General features: G+C 37.0%; 1 protein-coding gene across 1 annotated transcript in view; it reads right to left on the reverse strand.

Moving 5' to 3' along the window:
• LOC150107865 (ribosome biogenesis regulatory protein homolog) overlaps positions 1 to 19,080 on the reverse strand; it is a 285,588-nt gene that overhangs the window by 66,564 nt on the left and 199,944 nt on the right. Inside the window, exon 9 of the mRNA XM_090415397.1 lies at positions 2,838 to 2,945. Coding sequence (XP_090271523.1) covers positions 2,838 to 2,945 — 108 coding nt within the window. The remainder of the gene's footprint in view (positions 1 to 2,837; positions 2,946 to 19,080) is intronic.

Consider the following 19,080-nt stretch of genomic DNA (forward strand, 5'->3'; position numbering starts at 1 on the left):
AACTTATATCGAAATTGAAAATCTGAACTTGCTCCCGTTTCTGGATATACTGGTCATACGTCTTCCCTCAAGCAGTCTATCCTTCACAGTTTACCGCAAACCGACACATACTGGCCAATATATATATGCTAACTTATACCACCATCCATCGCAAAAATTTGGAGTCATTAACACCCTTAAAAACAGAGCTCTAACAATTTGCTCTAATCAACATGCTCTTAAACAAGAATTAAAGATTATTAGCAACACCATTAAAAATAATGGCTATAACAAAAATACTATTAATAAAGTTCTTCATAAAACTTCATCAAAGAAGAATATAGATTACAGTAAAACCGTAGCGATCCCATACATTAAAGGGTTATCAGAAAAAATCAATAGAATTCTATACCATTATAATTTCAATGCCACTTTTAAACCACCTATAAAATTAAAAAAACATATTCAACTCCTCTAAGGATCCTCTCCTCTCATTGGCACATCCTGGAGTTTATTGCATCTACTGCACCTGTAACTTATCTTATATTGTGAAACTGGACGTGCAATCCGTATATGTAAAAAAGAACACAAAAGACACATTAAATATAACAATTTTGGTGAAGCAGGCTTCTCAGGTCATGCTCTCAACACCCTACACCAAATTGATTGGAAAAGTACCCGCTCTTTACATCATACAAAAACCTGGTATGAAAGAAAATTTAAAGAAGCCTGTGAAATTCTGATTAACCACCCTAATCTCAACAATAATGGTGGCATAAAAATTCCAAGAATTTGGATGGCACTTATTCAGCCTACTTAGTATCTATCATACTTTAGGACTTTATGCAACTTTTAGCTTTTATTGGAAACTATTCCATGTTTCCAATAAAACATGTTTATATATATATATATATAAACATGTTACTCTCCAGCCCAATTTAATTTTGTAACCTAATAGACTAATAGATAATAATAATAATAGGACTCTAGCTTTGATGTAGTCAAGTTTTTTTTTTTTTGCCCACCAGAAGTCAGGCCAATAATTGTTGTAATGGTTGATCAATAACTTTAACAAACCATGTAGATTGTAGTGCAGCTTGTTTCTGCATATATATGTGTATGCTCCAGATGACGACCTTGATATGCAAGTCGAAACATCGAGTGTTCATTTTGGTCTATATTAAACTAAAGTTTTGCTCTAACATGGTAGTTGTCTCCATAATTTTCCATAATGTGTTCTGATCACCGTGTAAGCATGAAAGAAAGGAGAATCCTGGAGACTTGCACTAGATGTGTTTAGGAGTACATCATCTGCATAAAGCAAAGAGCTAAGTTTGACATCTCCAATTCTAATATCAAACATAATACTACTTTCATAACGTGATCCATATAGATGATGAATAAGAGTGGAGGTAATGCGCATCCTTGTCTTACCCCCCTGATTTTCCTTCAATTCAAACTGCTGACTGATAACTTAAATTTAGACTATGCATTGCTCTGTATAATGTTCCATTCACCTCATACAACTGAAGTGGTTTGAAAAGGTTTTCTCTGGGCACCTTGTCATATGTCTTTTCCTAATCTTAAGTAAAGCTTAAGTAGAAATCCTTGTCATATTCCCATAATTTCTCAATTAATTTGTCTTAAAGTGACAATGTGATTTTGACAACCTGTATTTTGCCTGAACCCAGCTTGTTCTTCTCCAAGTTTCTCTTCCACAATCTTTCTAAACCTCTTTTCAAGTATGCTTGCATAAAGTTTATCTGGAAGACTTAGTAGAAGATTCTCTGTAATTCTCACTCTCAGATTTATTCCTTTTTTTTTTCTTTTTTTTTTTTTATAGATGGATACTACGAGAGAACTCTACTCCAATCATTGAGAATTCAACCTTCTGACCAGGTCTTCTGAATTAGGCTGTGTAGCCAATGCAAAACGTTTATACCTCCATGCTTCAGCATTTCTGGTTGAATATCATCTACTCCCAATGCCTTTCCATATTTTGAGTTTTTGACAGCCTTTTCTATCTCAACTACTGATGTGTAATCCTCTTTGCATTCCTCTTGAAAATTTACTAGTAAAGTTCTGTCACTGAAAGTTTTAAAAGACTGCTTCTTTAATTTCCTGTGTCCACCATAGTGTTCTTATTTTTTTGTCCTTACAAACAACTTCACTACATACCTCCCTAGCTGAATCAACCAATGTCTTCTTCAGAGTTTGCTACTGAGAAGCCAAGATTTAGTTCTTGTTTTCAATTGTTTTCATTTTTTCTTTAATAATGTTTGTATAGTCGAGTCTATAATTTACCTGTAAAAGCTTTTCAACTCTAATTCTTTTTAAAACTTTCTTACATACTGTTCTTTTCAATGTGATATCCATTTTTATCCTACTAAGTAATGGTCACTTCCAATTTCAAATCCTCTGTACACACTCATATCCTGTATCAGAATAATGATATTGCTATCAACAATGCCATAGTCAATGAGGATTTTCTTATTTCTTTTGTCTTCTCTCCATGAATTAGTGTATATCTTTATGTTGAAACATGTTATTAGAATGACTAGTCTGTCATGAGCAGAAGTTCAGTATATACTTTCCATTATTATTAGCTTTGCCCTTTTTTAGATGTTGTACTCAGTCTAATTTAGCTGACTTCAATCTTTCTCTTACGTTTCCTCTTGTGTAAAACAGATTATTAAATACTCGTAATTTATACATATTTAGAAAACTGGGAATATTTTCATAACTAACACTGATCAGTATGAAATTATGCCTATATCATATTTCTTTGCTAATTTCTTGGTTTTTATCTTGATTTCTTACAATACCATCTTTTAAAGCAGAAGAAAAAAAAAACATACCTTTCTCTTCTTTTGCATTCTCCTAGCTAGTTTTTCCTTGGGTAGGGACTGCTCGAATCTTCCAAGTGATGCTGTAGATAATTTTGCAAGGTTCACTGCCCTTGAAACCTAAACCAAAGCAATTTATGCATATTAAATTGGTACTCAAGGATCAAACATTCCTAACACAAATATACTGTTCTTGTAGAGAACCCTTAATATAATGTAAAGATACTGATAATGAGAAATTAAAATATATTACAAAATACACATAAATTGGAAGGGTTGCTTAATAGAAATCTGGACTAAAAAAAAAAAAAAAAAAGATAAGATAGCCTTCTCAAAGGAATGCTGAGGAATTAGTGCTTTTGACTAATGTCCATGTGTCATCTTGGAACTTAGCCAACCAAACTGTACTCTATTTCACTTAAACAAAAACAAATTATAGCATACATGTGTATGTTATGTTATGTTCCATCGAGTCGTTTTCGGCTCCTGGTGATTCTATGAACATACACTCCCCATTCAGATCCATCCCTGACCATATCTTTCAGAATTCCCAAGTGCATTCCAGTTGCTTCTTTAACTCCATCCACCCATCTAATTCTTGGTCTTCCTCTTCTCCTGCTTCCACCTTTAGCAAGCATCATTATTATCTTCTCCAGACTATCATTGCTTGCATAATATGTCCAAAGTATGACAATTTTTGCTTGATGATCATAGGTTAGAGGGAGCAATCTGGCTTTATTCTGTCTATCACTGATTTTATTGGTTTGCTTTGCAGTCCATGGTATTCTTAGTAAGTGTCTCCAAACCCATAATTCAAATGCATCTATCTTCCTTCTTTCAATCTTTCTCTGGGTCCAACTTTCACATTCATACAGTACCATAGGGAATACCACTGCTTTCACAATTCTGATTTTTGTTGCGAGACTAATATCTTTATCTTTAAAGATCTTGCTTAAATTTGTCATTGTTTCTTTCCAAGTAATAATTACTCAGAAAGAAAGTACTTCTTCAGTACAATAACCATCTTTATCAACTTGGGATCCTAGGAGATAAAATTGTTAACTACTTCCATTTTCTCCCCATCTACTTCAAAATCATTAGGTTCACATGTTGCCATAACTTTTGTCTTTTTGAGGTTAAGTTTAAGGCCATATTTATTTAGCACTTTCTTCTTTAACTTTCATAATAAGTTCCTCCAAATCTTCTTTGCATTCTGCTAGCAAGGTTCTTGTTTTCAATTGTTTTCATTTTTTCTTTAATAATGTTTGTATAGTCGAGTGTGATATCCATTTTTATCCTGCTTAGTACTAAGTAATGGTCACTTCCAATTTCAAATCCTCTGTACACACTCATATCTTTAAAGATCTTGCTTAAATTTGTCATTGTTTTCTTTCCAAGTAATAATTACTCAGAAAGAAAGTACTTCTTCAGAACAATAACCATCTTTATCAATTTGGGATCCTAGGAGATAAAATTGTTAACTACTTCCATTTTCTTCCCATCTACTTCAAAATCTGCATATCTCAAATTATTAATATTTCTTCCACCAATTTTAATTCCAACTTAAGACTCCTCCAGCCCTGCCATTCTTAAAATGTATTCACTGTACAAGTTTAAACAGGTACGGAGATAAAACACATCCTTGTCGCACCCCTTTACCTACTGTGAAATACTCAGTTTCTTCAAGATCTGTTTGGACAGTAGCTTCTTGCTCATAATAAAGATTCCTCAGAAGGATAATGAAATGCTCTAGGACTACCATGGTTCTCAACACATTCCACAGTTTCACACGATCTACAGAGTCAAAAGCCTTACTATAGACAAGGAAACAAAGGTAGACATTCTTTTGATATTCTATTTTTTTCTATTTATCCATCTCACATTGGCAATCTGATCTCTTGTTTCTCTGCCTTTTTGAAATTCTGCTTGTTCATCTGGCATTTCACTCTTCATGAATGGTTCCAGTCTTTTCTGAATGATCTTAAGTAAGACTTTACTTGCATGAGAAATCAGTGCTATAGTTATGTAATTTTTGCTCTCTCTTGCATCGCTTTTCTTCAGTAAAAGTATATAAACTGATTTTTTTCCATTCCCTAGGCCAAGTAATTGTGATCCAAATTAGCTGACATAGAGCTGTTAAAATTTCAACTGCCTCTTCTCACAGGGCTTTGAGCAGCTCAATAGGTATTCATCCCCTCCTGGTGCTTTCTTACTGGATAGGTGTTGCAGTGCCCACCTCACTTCACTCACCAGTGGTACTGGCTCCTGTGTATAATCCTGCTCTTGAAATTTGTCAGTAATTTTGGAGTCCTTTCTGTAAAGGGCTTCTGTAAAATATCCTTTGTGTTTACTTTTCAATATTGTCCCCTTGGCACTAAACTTCCCTGTTGCATTCCTCGTTTTTTTTTCCTTGTTGCTTCTGGCTTGTCGTTGAAACTCTGCATTCAAATTCGTACTTCCTGTGGCCTTCATTTTCATCCTTTCCTGGGCAGTTTTCATGGCATCTTCTGACAGCCAATTAAACTTTTTCTTCTTACAAACTGTTGGAATATTTTTATTTGCTTCTGTTTTAATTATATCTTTAATCATTTCCCATAGTTCATCTGGTTCTCTTTCACACCAATTTAGTTTGTCGAATCTGTTCTGTATACTAATATTGTATTCAGCTGGTATGTTTCCAAGATCATATCTGATCGACATTAGTGTTGTTTTCAGTTTCCGTAATTTAACATGCATTGTAGTCACTAACAATTCATGGTCTGTTCCACAGTCTGCATACATGAGAAGTCATGCTAATATTGGGACATCACCAGTTAAAGGATACTCTAAAGTGTTCTAAAGGAACTGGGATGAACAGAGAATTCAGTAACTGGAAAAAATGCAAACCCAACATCAAAAGAATTGAAGATAGGCACCATCAACAAAAAAACCAATTGAAAGGATGGAATTAGTAGATGAATTAGAAGTACCATTCAATATAACTTGTGATGGAGATTAAATAAAATAAAAATAAAATAGGTCATAATCGATAAGATGCACCAACAATGTGACCATTATCAAAGCTGACAAAGGAAAGGCCACCAACCCTTTTCCATATGACAGAAATACATATCAGGAAATTGACCACAATTCCACTAACCAGATAAGAAACAAAACTTGTAACTTGATGAAGTTGCTCATCTTGATTAAAAAATTGAAAAATTAAAGATACATTTTGCTCAGGCAACTCCCTACACACACACACACCAAGATCCAAAAACAAGACTTTCCCCATTGTCTCACCATGAATTGCATCAATTCCTCAACTTACTGAACAGCTCTCAAATTTACAACTCCAGCTGATTCATAAAAAAAAAAAAATAAAAAAATAAATAAATAAATAAAAACTACATTTTCTGAAAAACTTATCACTTCACTCAATGATATCAAGGTCAGCTATGATGTCGAATCCATGTTTACACATGTCCGTTTTGATGATACTCTTCACGATACTCTGTCAAATTATTAGACTTCATCATCCATCCTAGGTATTTTATCTACCAAATAAATCCTACAAAAATTGAAATATTTTAATGGGTAATTGACCAGATCTAGCCAATTTTTACCTTGAACACTTAGAAGAAACTATTCTCCCACATACAACCCGAGCCACTGTTTTGAGTACACTATGTGGATGACATCTTTGCCATCCAGCACCGATTCGAAGATACCTAACCAACCTTTTCTAACAAAAATAAAAAGCCTACTGATTCAAAAGTAGAAAAGAACGATGATCTTCTTAGACATCTTGCTCTCCCATTCTTCATATGGTGAACTATGTCCATTTACTACAATTCTACATTCACTGGCCACTACATGCAGTAGGATTCTACGCATCACTATTTCAAAAAAAGAACCCACAATAATTAGATTGCAGGAAATCTTATCAAAATAGACTAATAAAAGGCAAATATATAGATACTTGGGCAGCACCAATGCCTTTTAAGTAGTCCACACTAAGGAAACTCAGGGATGCCGAGGAATGTACTGCAAGCTCTCTGGTCAACTTACGAAACTTTCATAGTTTCTACATTTGGTTTTGAAATAATGCTAGATCTAATATCCACTTTGCTTATGTATGTTTTTATTATTTCTTTTTAGTGGTATTATCTGGCTTTCTGTATTAAGTAGTTTTGTTTCATTAGGCTTGGATTTTTTTCCTTATTGCAAATTGAGGACAGCCGGTATCCATAATTTCTTCTTCGTCAGGAAAAATATCTAAGACATCATCATAATATTCTACTCCTTCTAGAGCAGTGGTCTCCAAACTTTTTTGATCACGTACCCCCAGTTGATTGAGCAAAAATCTATTGTAATAAGTATTATAAAGAGGAAATATGCCTTGTATCATATAATAATTAAAAACACTGGATATTTTTACACATTATTTTTATTATTAACAGCTTACAAATATATTTATTACAATATTTAATGTGAATAATGGCCTTGCATTTCTTTCATAATTTCTTGAAATTCTGGTTTGATGGCTTCTGATACTGCGATACGAAGGTCTGGTTCTAAGTTTAATTTATTTCGATATTTGGTTTTAATACCTGTCATTGCAGAAAATGATACCTCACATAAATAAGTAGAACCAAACGGTATGAGTGCATCATTTGCTGTGTTTACTAAATTGCTATACTCGGACTGAAGTCCAAGTATAGCAATTTGGTCCACGAATGCAATTTAGCACACAAAATCGTCCACGGACGATTATGTGTGCAAAGTCGCCCGATGTGCGCTACTCACAAATTTAAGTTTACAGGATCTTTATAACGTCTTTGTCTATATTAGATATATGTTTAATTGATGAAAGAAAGTAATATTCTTTATTTTTAATTAATTACTTAATTTTTTTCCTATCAATATAAAACTTTTTTTGACGTACCTCCAATAATCGACTCGCGTACCCAAGGGGGTATGTGTGCCACACTTTGGAGACCACTGTTCTAGAGCACTAGATACACGTATTATTTTATCTTCTTCAGGAGGAGCAGAGGTATCAATGCCATCCAAAGATGGTCCATCTATTACAGGATCTCAAGGTGTCTTTGATCCTCTCCCCTGTGATGCACTTTCCATTATCTTTTTTATTAGTGTATTTTCATGTAGCATGACTATCTTCATCATGCCCTCAGGAATGAGTCTTTTAGACAATACTGAATTGTCCCCTTAATTTTATCAAAAGAGATGGCAAGTAAATCATATCAATCAGGTGTGAGAAGGCAGGATCCACATACAGGTTTGGTTCCCAATTGACAATGGTGGTCTCCCTCACAGAGCATTTTGGTGCTTTGCACTTAGTCTTTATTCTCATGTTCTTTACTGCCACATCAGGCAATTAAAGAATGACCATATTTCTGACAATTAAAGCATCGTAAGGGTTTGGAATTTTATTACTATTATTATGTAGCACCTTCAGGGAGTCCAAAGACTCATCGAGGGTGGGCACCTACTCTACAACTCTCCACCAACTACATCAACGCCATCTACTACCTGCCACCATCACTAGTATTTCCACAGATAATTACAAACATCCATGCCCACGGCAGGATTCGAATCCACAGCCTCTCGGCTGGAGAGCGGATAAACTAACCACTCGGCAAACCAGGCCGGCATATGCACTGAGTTAGCTTTGCATTAGGAACACACTCCCAATTTACATATTTGACACAATAATGAAGTACCACATGATATCAATGTCACATGCGGCTACTGTAAATGGGCACACCAATCCTCTGTGTGTAATCAGTAAACGTTTGCCAGTAATGGGGAAATGTGGCGACAAAAGCCGATTTGATTGCAGGCAGATATTTGGGGCTCGGACGGCAAGTGCCAGTATTTCAGAAACAGCCACATTTGTTGGTTTCTCCCATACTACTGTATCAAAGGTGTAACAGGACTGGATTAACCATGAACAGACATCCAGCAGGAAGGTTCACATTAGTCACCCAAGTGTGGTTGACCTTAGAGGTGAGCATTTGGTGTTACGATTGATCTCAACAATGACGTACAACAGCCACCACCCAGTACAACAGCAGAGCAGTTCGCCCCATTTCCACATGCACCATGTGATCTACCTTGCTTCGCCTAGAGTTCTACAGTTCGGAGACCAACAGGAATTCCCATGATGATGATGGCAAGGCATTGCAAACAACGGCTCACATGGGCCTAGGAACATCAGCAATGGACCTTTGACAGATGAAAGAAGGTCATCTAGAGTGATGAATCCCATTTCCTGATGGGATTCATCACTCTATCTTCATATCTGATGGCCAGGTTCACATCTGACATAAACAGCATAAAGTGCTATCCTCTGGTTGCACAGATGGGGTTCAACAGGCTGGTGGAGGTGGTGTTATGGTCTGGGGAACTTTTACCTGGCACACCCTAGGTCCATACTATATATATTACAACAGTTATTTAATTTAGTCAGGGAATCTTGCAGACTTGTAGCAGATTTATTTAGAAGTATAATATCGTCTGCATAAAGCACAGAGCAGACATTAACATCTCCAATTTTGATATGTTTAATACCACTTTCCTTCATAACGTGATCCATATACATAATGAATAACAGAAGGGAAACACTGAACAGTGAACACTACAGGGACCTGTTAGCCAACCTTCTCCATTCATATCTGCAGGAGGTTTTACCCTGACCACAGTGCCATTAACAACGGTGGTGACAGATTCTGCTGTTTTTTCATTAATTGCTTTGATTTTCTATAGTTGATTCTATGGTTTCTGAACCTGGTTGAAGCTTGTTGAGAGACCTCCCCCCCCCCCCTGATAAACAAGAGGATGATAAATTATTCATCTGCAGGAGGAGTTTAATTCACCTCCCCCAACACACACACATATCATGGAGCCAAACATGGACACTCACTCTACGGCAAGCAGTAGAGTGCTTGGTAGTGGAATGCCAGGGCTACACTGGACTCAATATGGGTACCACAGCACGCCTTGGACTGGGTCCAAGGCTTGCTGTGGTGCCCCTTGTCGCACACCTGTACTTTCTTGAATTGCAACTGCTGACATCAGCGTAAACACAGACTATGTATTGCTCAATATAATGTCATATTTATACCATATAACTGTAGCATTTTGGAGAGCTTTACTCTTGACACCTTGTCACATGCGTTTTCTAAATCTACAACACATAAATACAGATCTTTGTCATATTTCCATGATTTCTCAGCTATTTGTCATATATATAGTGAAAATCTGATTCTGATAGCCACTATCTAACCTGAATTCAGCTTATCTTCAGCAAGCTTCCCATCTGCAATCCTTCTTAACCATTTCTCATGTATACCTGCATAAATCTTACCAGGAACATTCAGTAAGGTAATTCCTCTGTAATTCTCACATTGTTTTATTCCCCTTTTTATATATGGGTACTATTAGAGCGCTACTCAAATCATCTGGGAATTCGTCCCTCTGTCCAGGTCTTCTGAACTATGCAGTGCAGCAACTATAAGACTTTCATACCTCCATACTTCAGCATTTCTGGTCGAATACCATCTACTCTTGCTGCCTTTCCACATTTCTGGCTTTTGATGGCTTTTTCTACTTCAAGTATAGATATGTATTCCTGACTGCATGCCTGGTCAGTGTTTTTTACCACTGTGCCATCATCACTGCTTGTTTCATTTAGCAGTTTTTCAAAGTAATTACTCCATACTTCAAGGATATCTTTTTCTCCTGTTTTCATGTCACCTTTATCATTTCTAATTCCTTTTATAGCACTCTTTCCTCCATTTCTGAACTTTTTCAACAACCTCAAGAATATCTTGCCACCTTCTTGATATTTATTTTCTATGTTCTTACCAAAGTGCTCCCATGACTTTTGTTTAGCTAGTTTTACATAGTGTTTAGCAATCTTACATTTGTCTCTGTATTCTCTAAGAGCGAAATCTGACTTTATTTGCCAGGAACTTTTGATATGCTTTCTTCTTTTCCTTCACTGCCTCTTTAATTGCCTGTGTCCAACCATGGAGTTCTGATTTTTCTATCCTTGCAGACAACCTCACCACATGCCTGTCTGATTGAATCAGTCAACGTTTTCTTCAGGATTTGCCCATAAATATCCAAGGTTTGATTCTTCATTAAAAGATCTTATTTTTTTCTTCAATGATGTCTGTGTATTGCAGCTACAGTTCACATCTAAAATCTGCTCAACATTGATTAATTTTAATATTTCTTATACACTCTTCTTTTCAATATGAATTTCAATTTTATCCTGCTCAAAACTAGTGTTCACTTCCTATTTCAAATCCTGTGTATAGTCTTTTGTTCCGAACCTGTGGAAAAACATCATTATCAACTATAATATAGTCAATGAGACTTTTCTGATTTCTTGAGTCTTCTCACCATGTGAATTTGTGCACATTTTTCTGTTGGAACATGGTGTTAGTAATAACTAATCCATGAACAGGAATAAAGTTGGCATTTACCATTATTATTAGCTTTGTCCTTTTTCTTCAAATTTTCCCAAAACATTTCTGCATGTCTTGTAATCATTTCCTACTCTGCTGTTTAGATCTCCAACAAGGACCAACTTTTCCAGCTGCTTTCTCTAATGCCTCAAAAAAAATTCCCCTGTTTCTTCCTTTGAAGAACATTCTGTGTGACAATAAGGATAAATAAATCTCATTGTCCAGTTCCCCATTCTGACATTTGCCCACATCACTCTACTCGATATTGCCTGTCATTCAAGAAGATTATCCTCATATTTAATGTTGAATATTATAGCTACTCCATCAATAATAAAAGGTGTATTTAATGAGAAAGGGATGAAAGTATGTTTCCAGATTGCAAAAATCAAAGATATCAGTGAAGCTGTTAATTTGCAGACAGCAGATGTGAAAGAGTTGATTGATTTGGCAGGCACAAATGATTTGAAGGGGAAGAATATGCAGTGAGACACGACATGAAAGAATTGTTGAAAGGAGGCAAAAATGAAGAGTAAGCAAGTAAATATTTTGAGTCTGCTGCCTCAGTATGTTAGGAGAGAATTGAGAAGAGCCATAATTGGTAATGAATCAATGAGAAGGTTGTGTAGTTTATAGATGTATGATGAAATTTGTCTGTTGATGGACAAGAACTTAAACAGAACAAGACTGATGTAACATTTGAATGGATTTGAAGTTAGATGTTTGGAGAAAGTGTTGTTCTCTGAGAGTTTGGAAACGGAAAAACCAGGTAAATTGAAGATATGGGGAGATGCAGTCAAGCATGTGTCTGGAACAAATGAGTGAGTGAAGAAAAATGACTGTGAACAGCTGGGTGCAGTTTTTCAGGTTTCAGATCTGGATTCACTGGTAATGAAATCATTATACAAGGATAACTTGTGAGCCAAAGAATTTTGAAACCCATATATATGAATGCCTGCAGTATGAGAAATAAAGGAGAGGAGCTTTTGGTACTGGAGCTTAGCTTAGCCAAAAATTATCAGTGTCAGCAAGACTTGGTTGAGTGGGAATGCTAAAGTTACAGGGTTGGAATGAAGAGTTATTGTATTTTCAGAAAAGATAAAGGGAATATGGCAGGAAGAAGATTATTAGTAATGTTAGCTGAAAAACTACAAAATAGAAGTTAAGGAGAATTGTGGATCTGAAGGAGAGTCTACATCTTCTGCTGGAGATCCAGCAGAAGATGTAGATGCTATGCATTGATTATCACAATGAGCGCAGGTTGAGCAATTACCATAAGAGAGACTTCAACCATGGGGATACAGATTGGAGGAAAAGGCACATGGCAAAATGGAAATGGAATTTATACAGTCACTAAGAGATATTTACCTGAAACAGCACACAATGGAGGAGATCAGGAGTTTGAGAGTATTAGATCTAGTAATAGTATCAGTGCTAATAGGGCATTACCAAGCAATGTAACAGAGTCAGGTCACCATACAATGGTCATACCACATAGTCTGTTTCGCGGGTTACCAAGGGACGCGTTTGGGTTTTAGGCAGAGGGACCTGTTCAAAAAATGTTACAGTCTCCCTTAGACACCATTCCTCAGCATTCTGCTAGAGGAAACTCCACCAATGGGCCCGCTACCTGCTGGGGAAGGTGTTTAGGGGCAGTGCAAATAAATGGTTCTGCAAAAGGACGGAAATGGCAACAACAAAGGCACCAGACTATGGCTTTAGGCAACTGGAATCTGAAACTGCCAGTCTCTGCCAGGGAACTGGTCGAGGAAGCCAAGTGCTACCAACTAGATTTAGATGGGCTCTCTTTGACCAAGAGAAGAGGCTCTGGAACAGTCGACCTGGATGAGGAGTGGAAGCTCTACTACTCTGGTGTGAGCCCGACAATGTCTGCTCAGGTGGGTGTGAAGATACAATCTCCCGGCTGTCAGACTGTGTTGCTGAGTGGATCCCATTGGGGAGATGGTATATGTATTAAGGCTCCAGATGAAAAACCACAACTTGGCTGTGGTGCAAGCCTATGCACCTAATCTGGAGTCAGAATATTCTGCCTTCCCAGAGAAAGTGAATGCTGTTTTTGACAGGGTGACAGACATGGAATCAGTCCTGCTAATGGGTGACTTTAATGCACATATTGGACAGATGACCAGACATGGAAGGGTGTGGTTGGGAGGAATGGAGACCCTGACCTTAATGCAAATGGGTTGAAATGTTTGGACTTCTGCTATATTAACAGCTTTTCCATAATGAATACCTTCTTCCAGCACCTAGAAGTCCATAAGTATACCTGGTAAAGGGATACACTTGGACAAAGGTCTCTGATTGAGTTCTTTATAGTCTCAGCAAACCTATTTTCCTCAGTGCAGGACATTCGTGTGAGAACTGTCAACTGACCACCACCTTGTTGTGTGCAATCTACGGCTACAGAAACCAAATGCTACCATCAACGCTGGTAAACCCTAAACAGCTATACCACGTGAAATGGGAAGCATTGGAAAATGAGGCTGTAAGGAAGAATTTTGCAGATAACATCTCCTCCAGGTTCAAAGAGATTCCCAAGAATACTGGAGATGTTGAGGAGTGGGAGCTGTTCAGAACAGCTGTCACTGCATCTGCACTCTAATGCTGTGGCAGAAAGCCGATCGGCGTGGCGACGGGCAGTGAGAAAAGGACACCTTGGTGGAACCAAGAGGTCCAAAAAGCTGTCTGGGCAAAAAAGGAGGCCTACCTAACATGGCTTAGGGTCAGGTTACCTGAGATGTGTTTCTAGTACACTGAGGCACAAAAAGCTGCTGCTGAGGCAGTAAAGAATGCAAATCAGAAGGCTTGGGAGTCCTTTGGAGAAAGATTAGACTCATGCTATGAAAATGCAAACAAAGTATTCTGGCAGATCATTTGCTGCCTTCGAGGGAGAAAATTGTGCACAGCCAGGGCAATTAAGGCCTCTGATGGTACACTTTTAACAAGTGAGAAGGATATCCTCCACAGATGGAGGGAATACTTTGAGAGTCTTCTCAACCTAGGTGGTACAGCAGCTGTGGACATCCAATAGGTGCAGATCGGGACAATGACTAGTCTCACAGCAGAAGAGGTCCATTTAGCAATAAAATCGCTAAAATTGGGCAGGGCTGCCGGCGATAATGAAATTCAGCCTGATATGCTAAAAGCCTTAAATCGAGACAGTGTTCTCTGGCTGGCTCGGGTGCCCCCACAACACAATTAGGAAAGGTGGGTCTTGAAGATGGATGGATGGATGGAATAGTATCAGAAGATCTATCTACAACTAGTAGCAACTCTTGCCAATCAGAGAACGTGATCATACACTCTTGTTCTGGCAGGCTGCTCAACATGTGGAATTTTCAATCAAGAAAGAGTTTATGCAAAACTATAAAGCTGGCAATTATAACAAATTCTGGTGGCAGATAAGAGCAGTACCATGGCATAAGAAGCTACAAGGAAGGAATGTCAGTAGTGTAGGGAAAGTGTCAGGGACTGTTTGAGAGATGCAGTATCAGACTGCATACCCAGGGTAAGGAGGATGCCAATTAGGGATTAAGTAAATGAGTAGCAATATAAAGCAGGAACAAAAAAAAAGGAAAAAAAAAGCACTATGGAGATTATAAACAAAAAGATCATTACCACACTCGTGAGCAATACAGAGCATGGCAAAAAGGGAAACTAGTATGGTAAGGAAGGATAATCAGATTATGAGCAAAATTAGCTAAGCAAGAAAAAGTAAATTCAAAAGTTTTTTTTTTTTCTATGTAGCAAGTAAGAGGAACATTTAGCAGCTGATGTGACAGAGGCTGGTGAGAGAATCTGGGTAGACGAACTGGAGCTCAATATACTGGAAAATATCAATGTGAATACAGCAGTGGACATTAAGCCTCTGAGAAAGATGTTTAATCTAAGTCTGAGTTCTGGAAAGGTTCCAAGAGAATAAAAAGAGGTCAAGATAATTCCATTACATAAAGGCGGCTCCAAGAGAGAGGTAGCATTACAAACGAATCAGTATCTCTGCAATGGTGGTTAAAGTGTCGGAAAAGTTAGTTGAAGGTAAAATTCAGGAATGGGTGGATAGGAATTAGATACTTTATACGGGGGCAGCATGGCTTTATAAAAGCTAGGTCATGTATTATTAATTTATTTCCATTTTATAGTAAATGGACATCAGAACTGAATAAAGAAAATAGCTATACCATGATACCGCTGAACTTTGAAGGCATTTGACAGAATCCCACGTGGACAACTATTACTTAAGTTAGAGAAAATGGGATGGATTGGGAGGTGGGGTTGCTGATTTTGCTAAGAACTACCAATCTGGTGTATAACAATGAGATTAATGCTTTCTCTACATTGCATAAAGAAATACAGTGGTCAGAAGCACTAAGCTAATCATAAACTTAAGAATTTGGCAATGGCTGATAGCACATCAACATTCATGCTAAAAAAAGTGGTCAGCTTACACAGCAGATTCTTTGAGTCTTGAGTCAAGAACAAGGAAAATTTCAACAGCAGTGGAAAGAATATATGATAATCCCAATGTAGAAGGGTAGTGTAAAGGCTGATGTCTAATTAGTAACCTACCAATATCTCTGAAGTATTAGTGAAAATTCTGGAAAAGTTGATAGAAACTTACATAGATAAATGAACTGAAAGAGAATTCATACTTTACAATGAGCAGCATAGGTTTATTTACTAACGGAAAGTTATGCTCGAGTCATGCAACTTCACATTTTATAATGTTGTTAGAACTGATTTAAACAAGGAGAGTGAATATACCATGACAATAGACTTTGTTAAGGCTTTTGACAGGGTACAGCAGAGAAGGCTTGTTAAATATGTAGGATGGGAGTGGATTGTAAACCATTCACAACAGAAAGAAGTGCGAGATAAGAAAAATGAGAGCTTGACTAATAAAGAAGGAAAAATCAAGCAACAAGTCTTGTACAGTGATTCAATCATAAGCTGTGATTGGCAAAAGATTGCCAAAAACATTCTTTCTGGATGCAAAAATTAATGATGTTGATGAGGCAAGTAGATCACAAAAGGTAAATTGAAAGAATGATTTGATAGGAGAAAAGTATGGCATGAGAGAGAACATGAAAGAATTACTGGAAGTAGCAAAAGAAAAGAGTGAGATAGTTAACATAGTGAGTCTGTTTCTGCAGTATGACAGAGTAGAGCTGAAAAGAACGGTCTTGCATAGATGATAATAGACGATTATAATGATATAATATATCTACCCTATATATAAAATGATAAGCCTTTTTATGTCACATTTGTATGTCATGTTTTTTGAAATGTTTTGAAATTCAGGGGTTACAGAGTGTCGAGTCTTCAAAATTCAAGGAGAACTGGACTACCAGTCCGGAACTCGGGGGGTACCCCCACCCCCAGTATATATATATAAACAGAGAGAGAGAGAGAGACTATTTACTGCATATCAATTGCTTCAGTATTCCATACCAAAAACATTATAGGTGGGATCGAAACGGGCAGCAGAAAAAACTTTCTAGTTGTGGGAAATTTTGGCAATAATAGAAGATAAAATGCTTTGGAGGCTACTAAGAAAGTTGAGAAACAAATAAAGGTAATAAAGACTCGACACTCGGTAACCCCTGAGTTTCGGTAACTTGGTAACCCCTGAGTTATTTGCTCATTGACTAATATTGAAAAATTAGTCAATGAGCAAATAAATCATAGAAGAGTAGTCAAAAAATATCCAAGATGAATACAATGTCAGTATACGATGTAGAAAACCAGCACTATCGTTGAGTGGTTAGCATTTCAGCATATTTCAACCAACAGAGTGTGCAGTCAAATCTTAAATCCCAATGAATTAGGATTAGGAATGCATATATGTGAATGTTTTCAGGCAGATGATTTATAATATGTGGTGTAAAAGTGTCTTGAAAAACTAAAACTTTCATGTTTGATTTTTGGAGCAAAGTTCCTGGATTAGATATCTAATACCCAGGCCAATACCAATGTATCCAATGTGACACAGGTGGGCAACCTTTAATTGATGGGATTTTTAAACTAGATACCACTGAAAATCTAATGATATTTGAACAAAAACAAAGCAAAGAAATCAGTAAGTCAGGAAGTAACAGAAATCAGATAAGTGACATTGTTTGTAAAAAGAAGGATGTTATTTGGTATGGTGACTATAATAAAAGATGCTATTGGTTAACAAATTATTACTTTGAGTTTTCCCAGAGTAAAAATTAAGAATATAAAGGAAGCAATTAAACAACAAAAGAAAAGTAACTGAGATCGTAAGAGCAGTAGGTACTAACAACTTAAATAGTGATAAGTTCAGTATGAGAGAATACATGAAAGGGCTGTTGGAAGAGGTGAGAGTGAAGAGTGAGAAAGTCAAAACTGCCAGTATTTTAAGGAATGGATGCGAGTTTTTAATGTGTGAAGTGAGTTTGAGGGAAGATGGGATTTGAATAAGAGGGATGGCCTACACCTGAATGCATTTGGTATAAGGAGTCTTGAGAAAAACTAATAACTGGAATGAGAACTAACACAGAATGTCATGGAAACTAAATTATAAAGAGAGGAATGGTAAGAACACGAGTATAAAAGATACAAAGTTACATAACTGTGTTAATGACGGGAATGGGCTTTGTCATGGAAATGTTGATGAGGAGAGAATGATTTCGACTTTGTGTTCATCCGGTTCGGACCCATCAAACGTGTACAAAGATGTCTACATTAAAGGCACTGGAGAAGAATAGAGGTCTGCAAGTTGTCTCCTGTAGACTGAAGACAAGAGTATACAAAAGAACATGCAGGTAGATTATTATGTCTGTACACAAATGCTAGGAGTATCAGAACAAAGAGGTATAGTTTGTGCCTTAGTCAATATGTTGGGACCCCAAAATGTAGGCATTAGTGAGACCTGGCTATTAGAATAAGGGACTGCTCATCATCAAATTCCTGACATGTACCCTCAAGGGGTGTACAGGATATTATTGTTATTATATGACACCTCCAGGTAGAGTCTCAGGACTCATCGAGGGAGGGCACCTGCTCAACAACTCCGTCTACACCATTCAATCACCAACTGACCGCAAATACATCAATGCCATCTACCGTCGACAACCACTGGTATTTCCACAGACAATCACAAACATCCATGCCCAGGGAGGGATTCGAACATGCAGCCTTTAGGCTGGAGAGTGGATACACAATCCACTTGGCCAACTAGGCAGGCCTGGTTATGTAGTACTAGATGAAGAGCTTACATCATTACTAACTTTGTATCAACATTTTCCTCCAAATCAATCTATTATCTGTCAAGACTATAACATCATCATCAAATCTTATATTTCTAAGATACTTTTTATTGCATCAATTGCCATATATCTTGTTCTTCCTCTCGGTCTTTCCTGCCAACCTGGCAGAGAACACTCATTTTGCTAATTTTTCCTCTCCCATTATGTTTAAGTGACCATATCACCTAAGATTAGTTCTACTAAACATTCCTGGACATTAACACGTCAATTTCTTTCCTAATATCCTCGTTTTTAATATGATATTGTCACTGATGCCATCTGTTAATGCGCCTAATCTTTTTCAGGATTCTCAAATCTGCGATTTCTAGTCTTGTCGAGTGTTTTCATTTCTAACCCCGGTCATAAATCCATAAGTTAAAATTGCTTTAAACACCATCTTGTATACAGCTTTAGTATTTTGACTAACTTCTCTCTTATTCCATATAAATTTATTCAGTCGACTTCTTACAATACCAGCTTTGTTGATTC

This window comes from Typopeltis vanoorti, chromosome 3 (assembly GCF_054136105.1).
Source record: "Typopeltis vanoorti isolate ZY-2024b chromosome 3, IOZ_Tvanoo_1.0, whole genome shotgun sequence".
In the NCBI taxonomy this organism is placed as follows: Eukaryota; Metazoa; Arthropoda; class Arachnida; order Uropygi; family Thelyphonidae; genus Typopeltis; species Typopeltis vanoorti.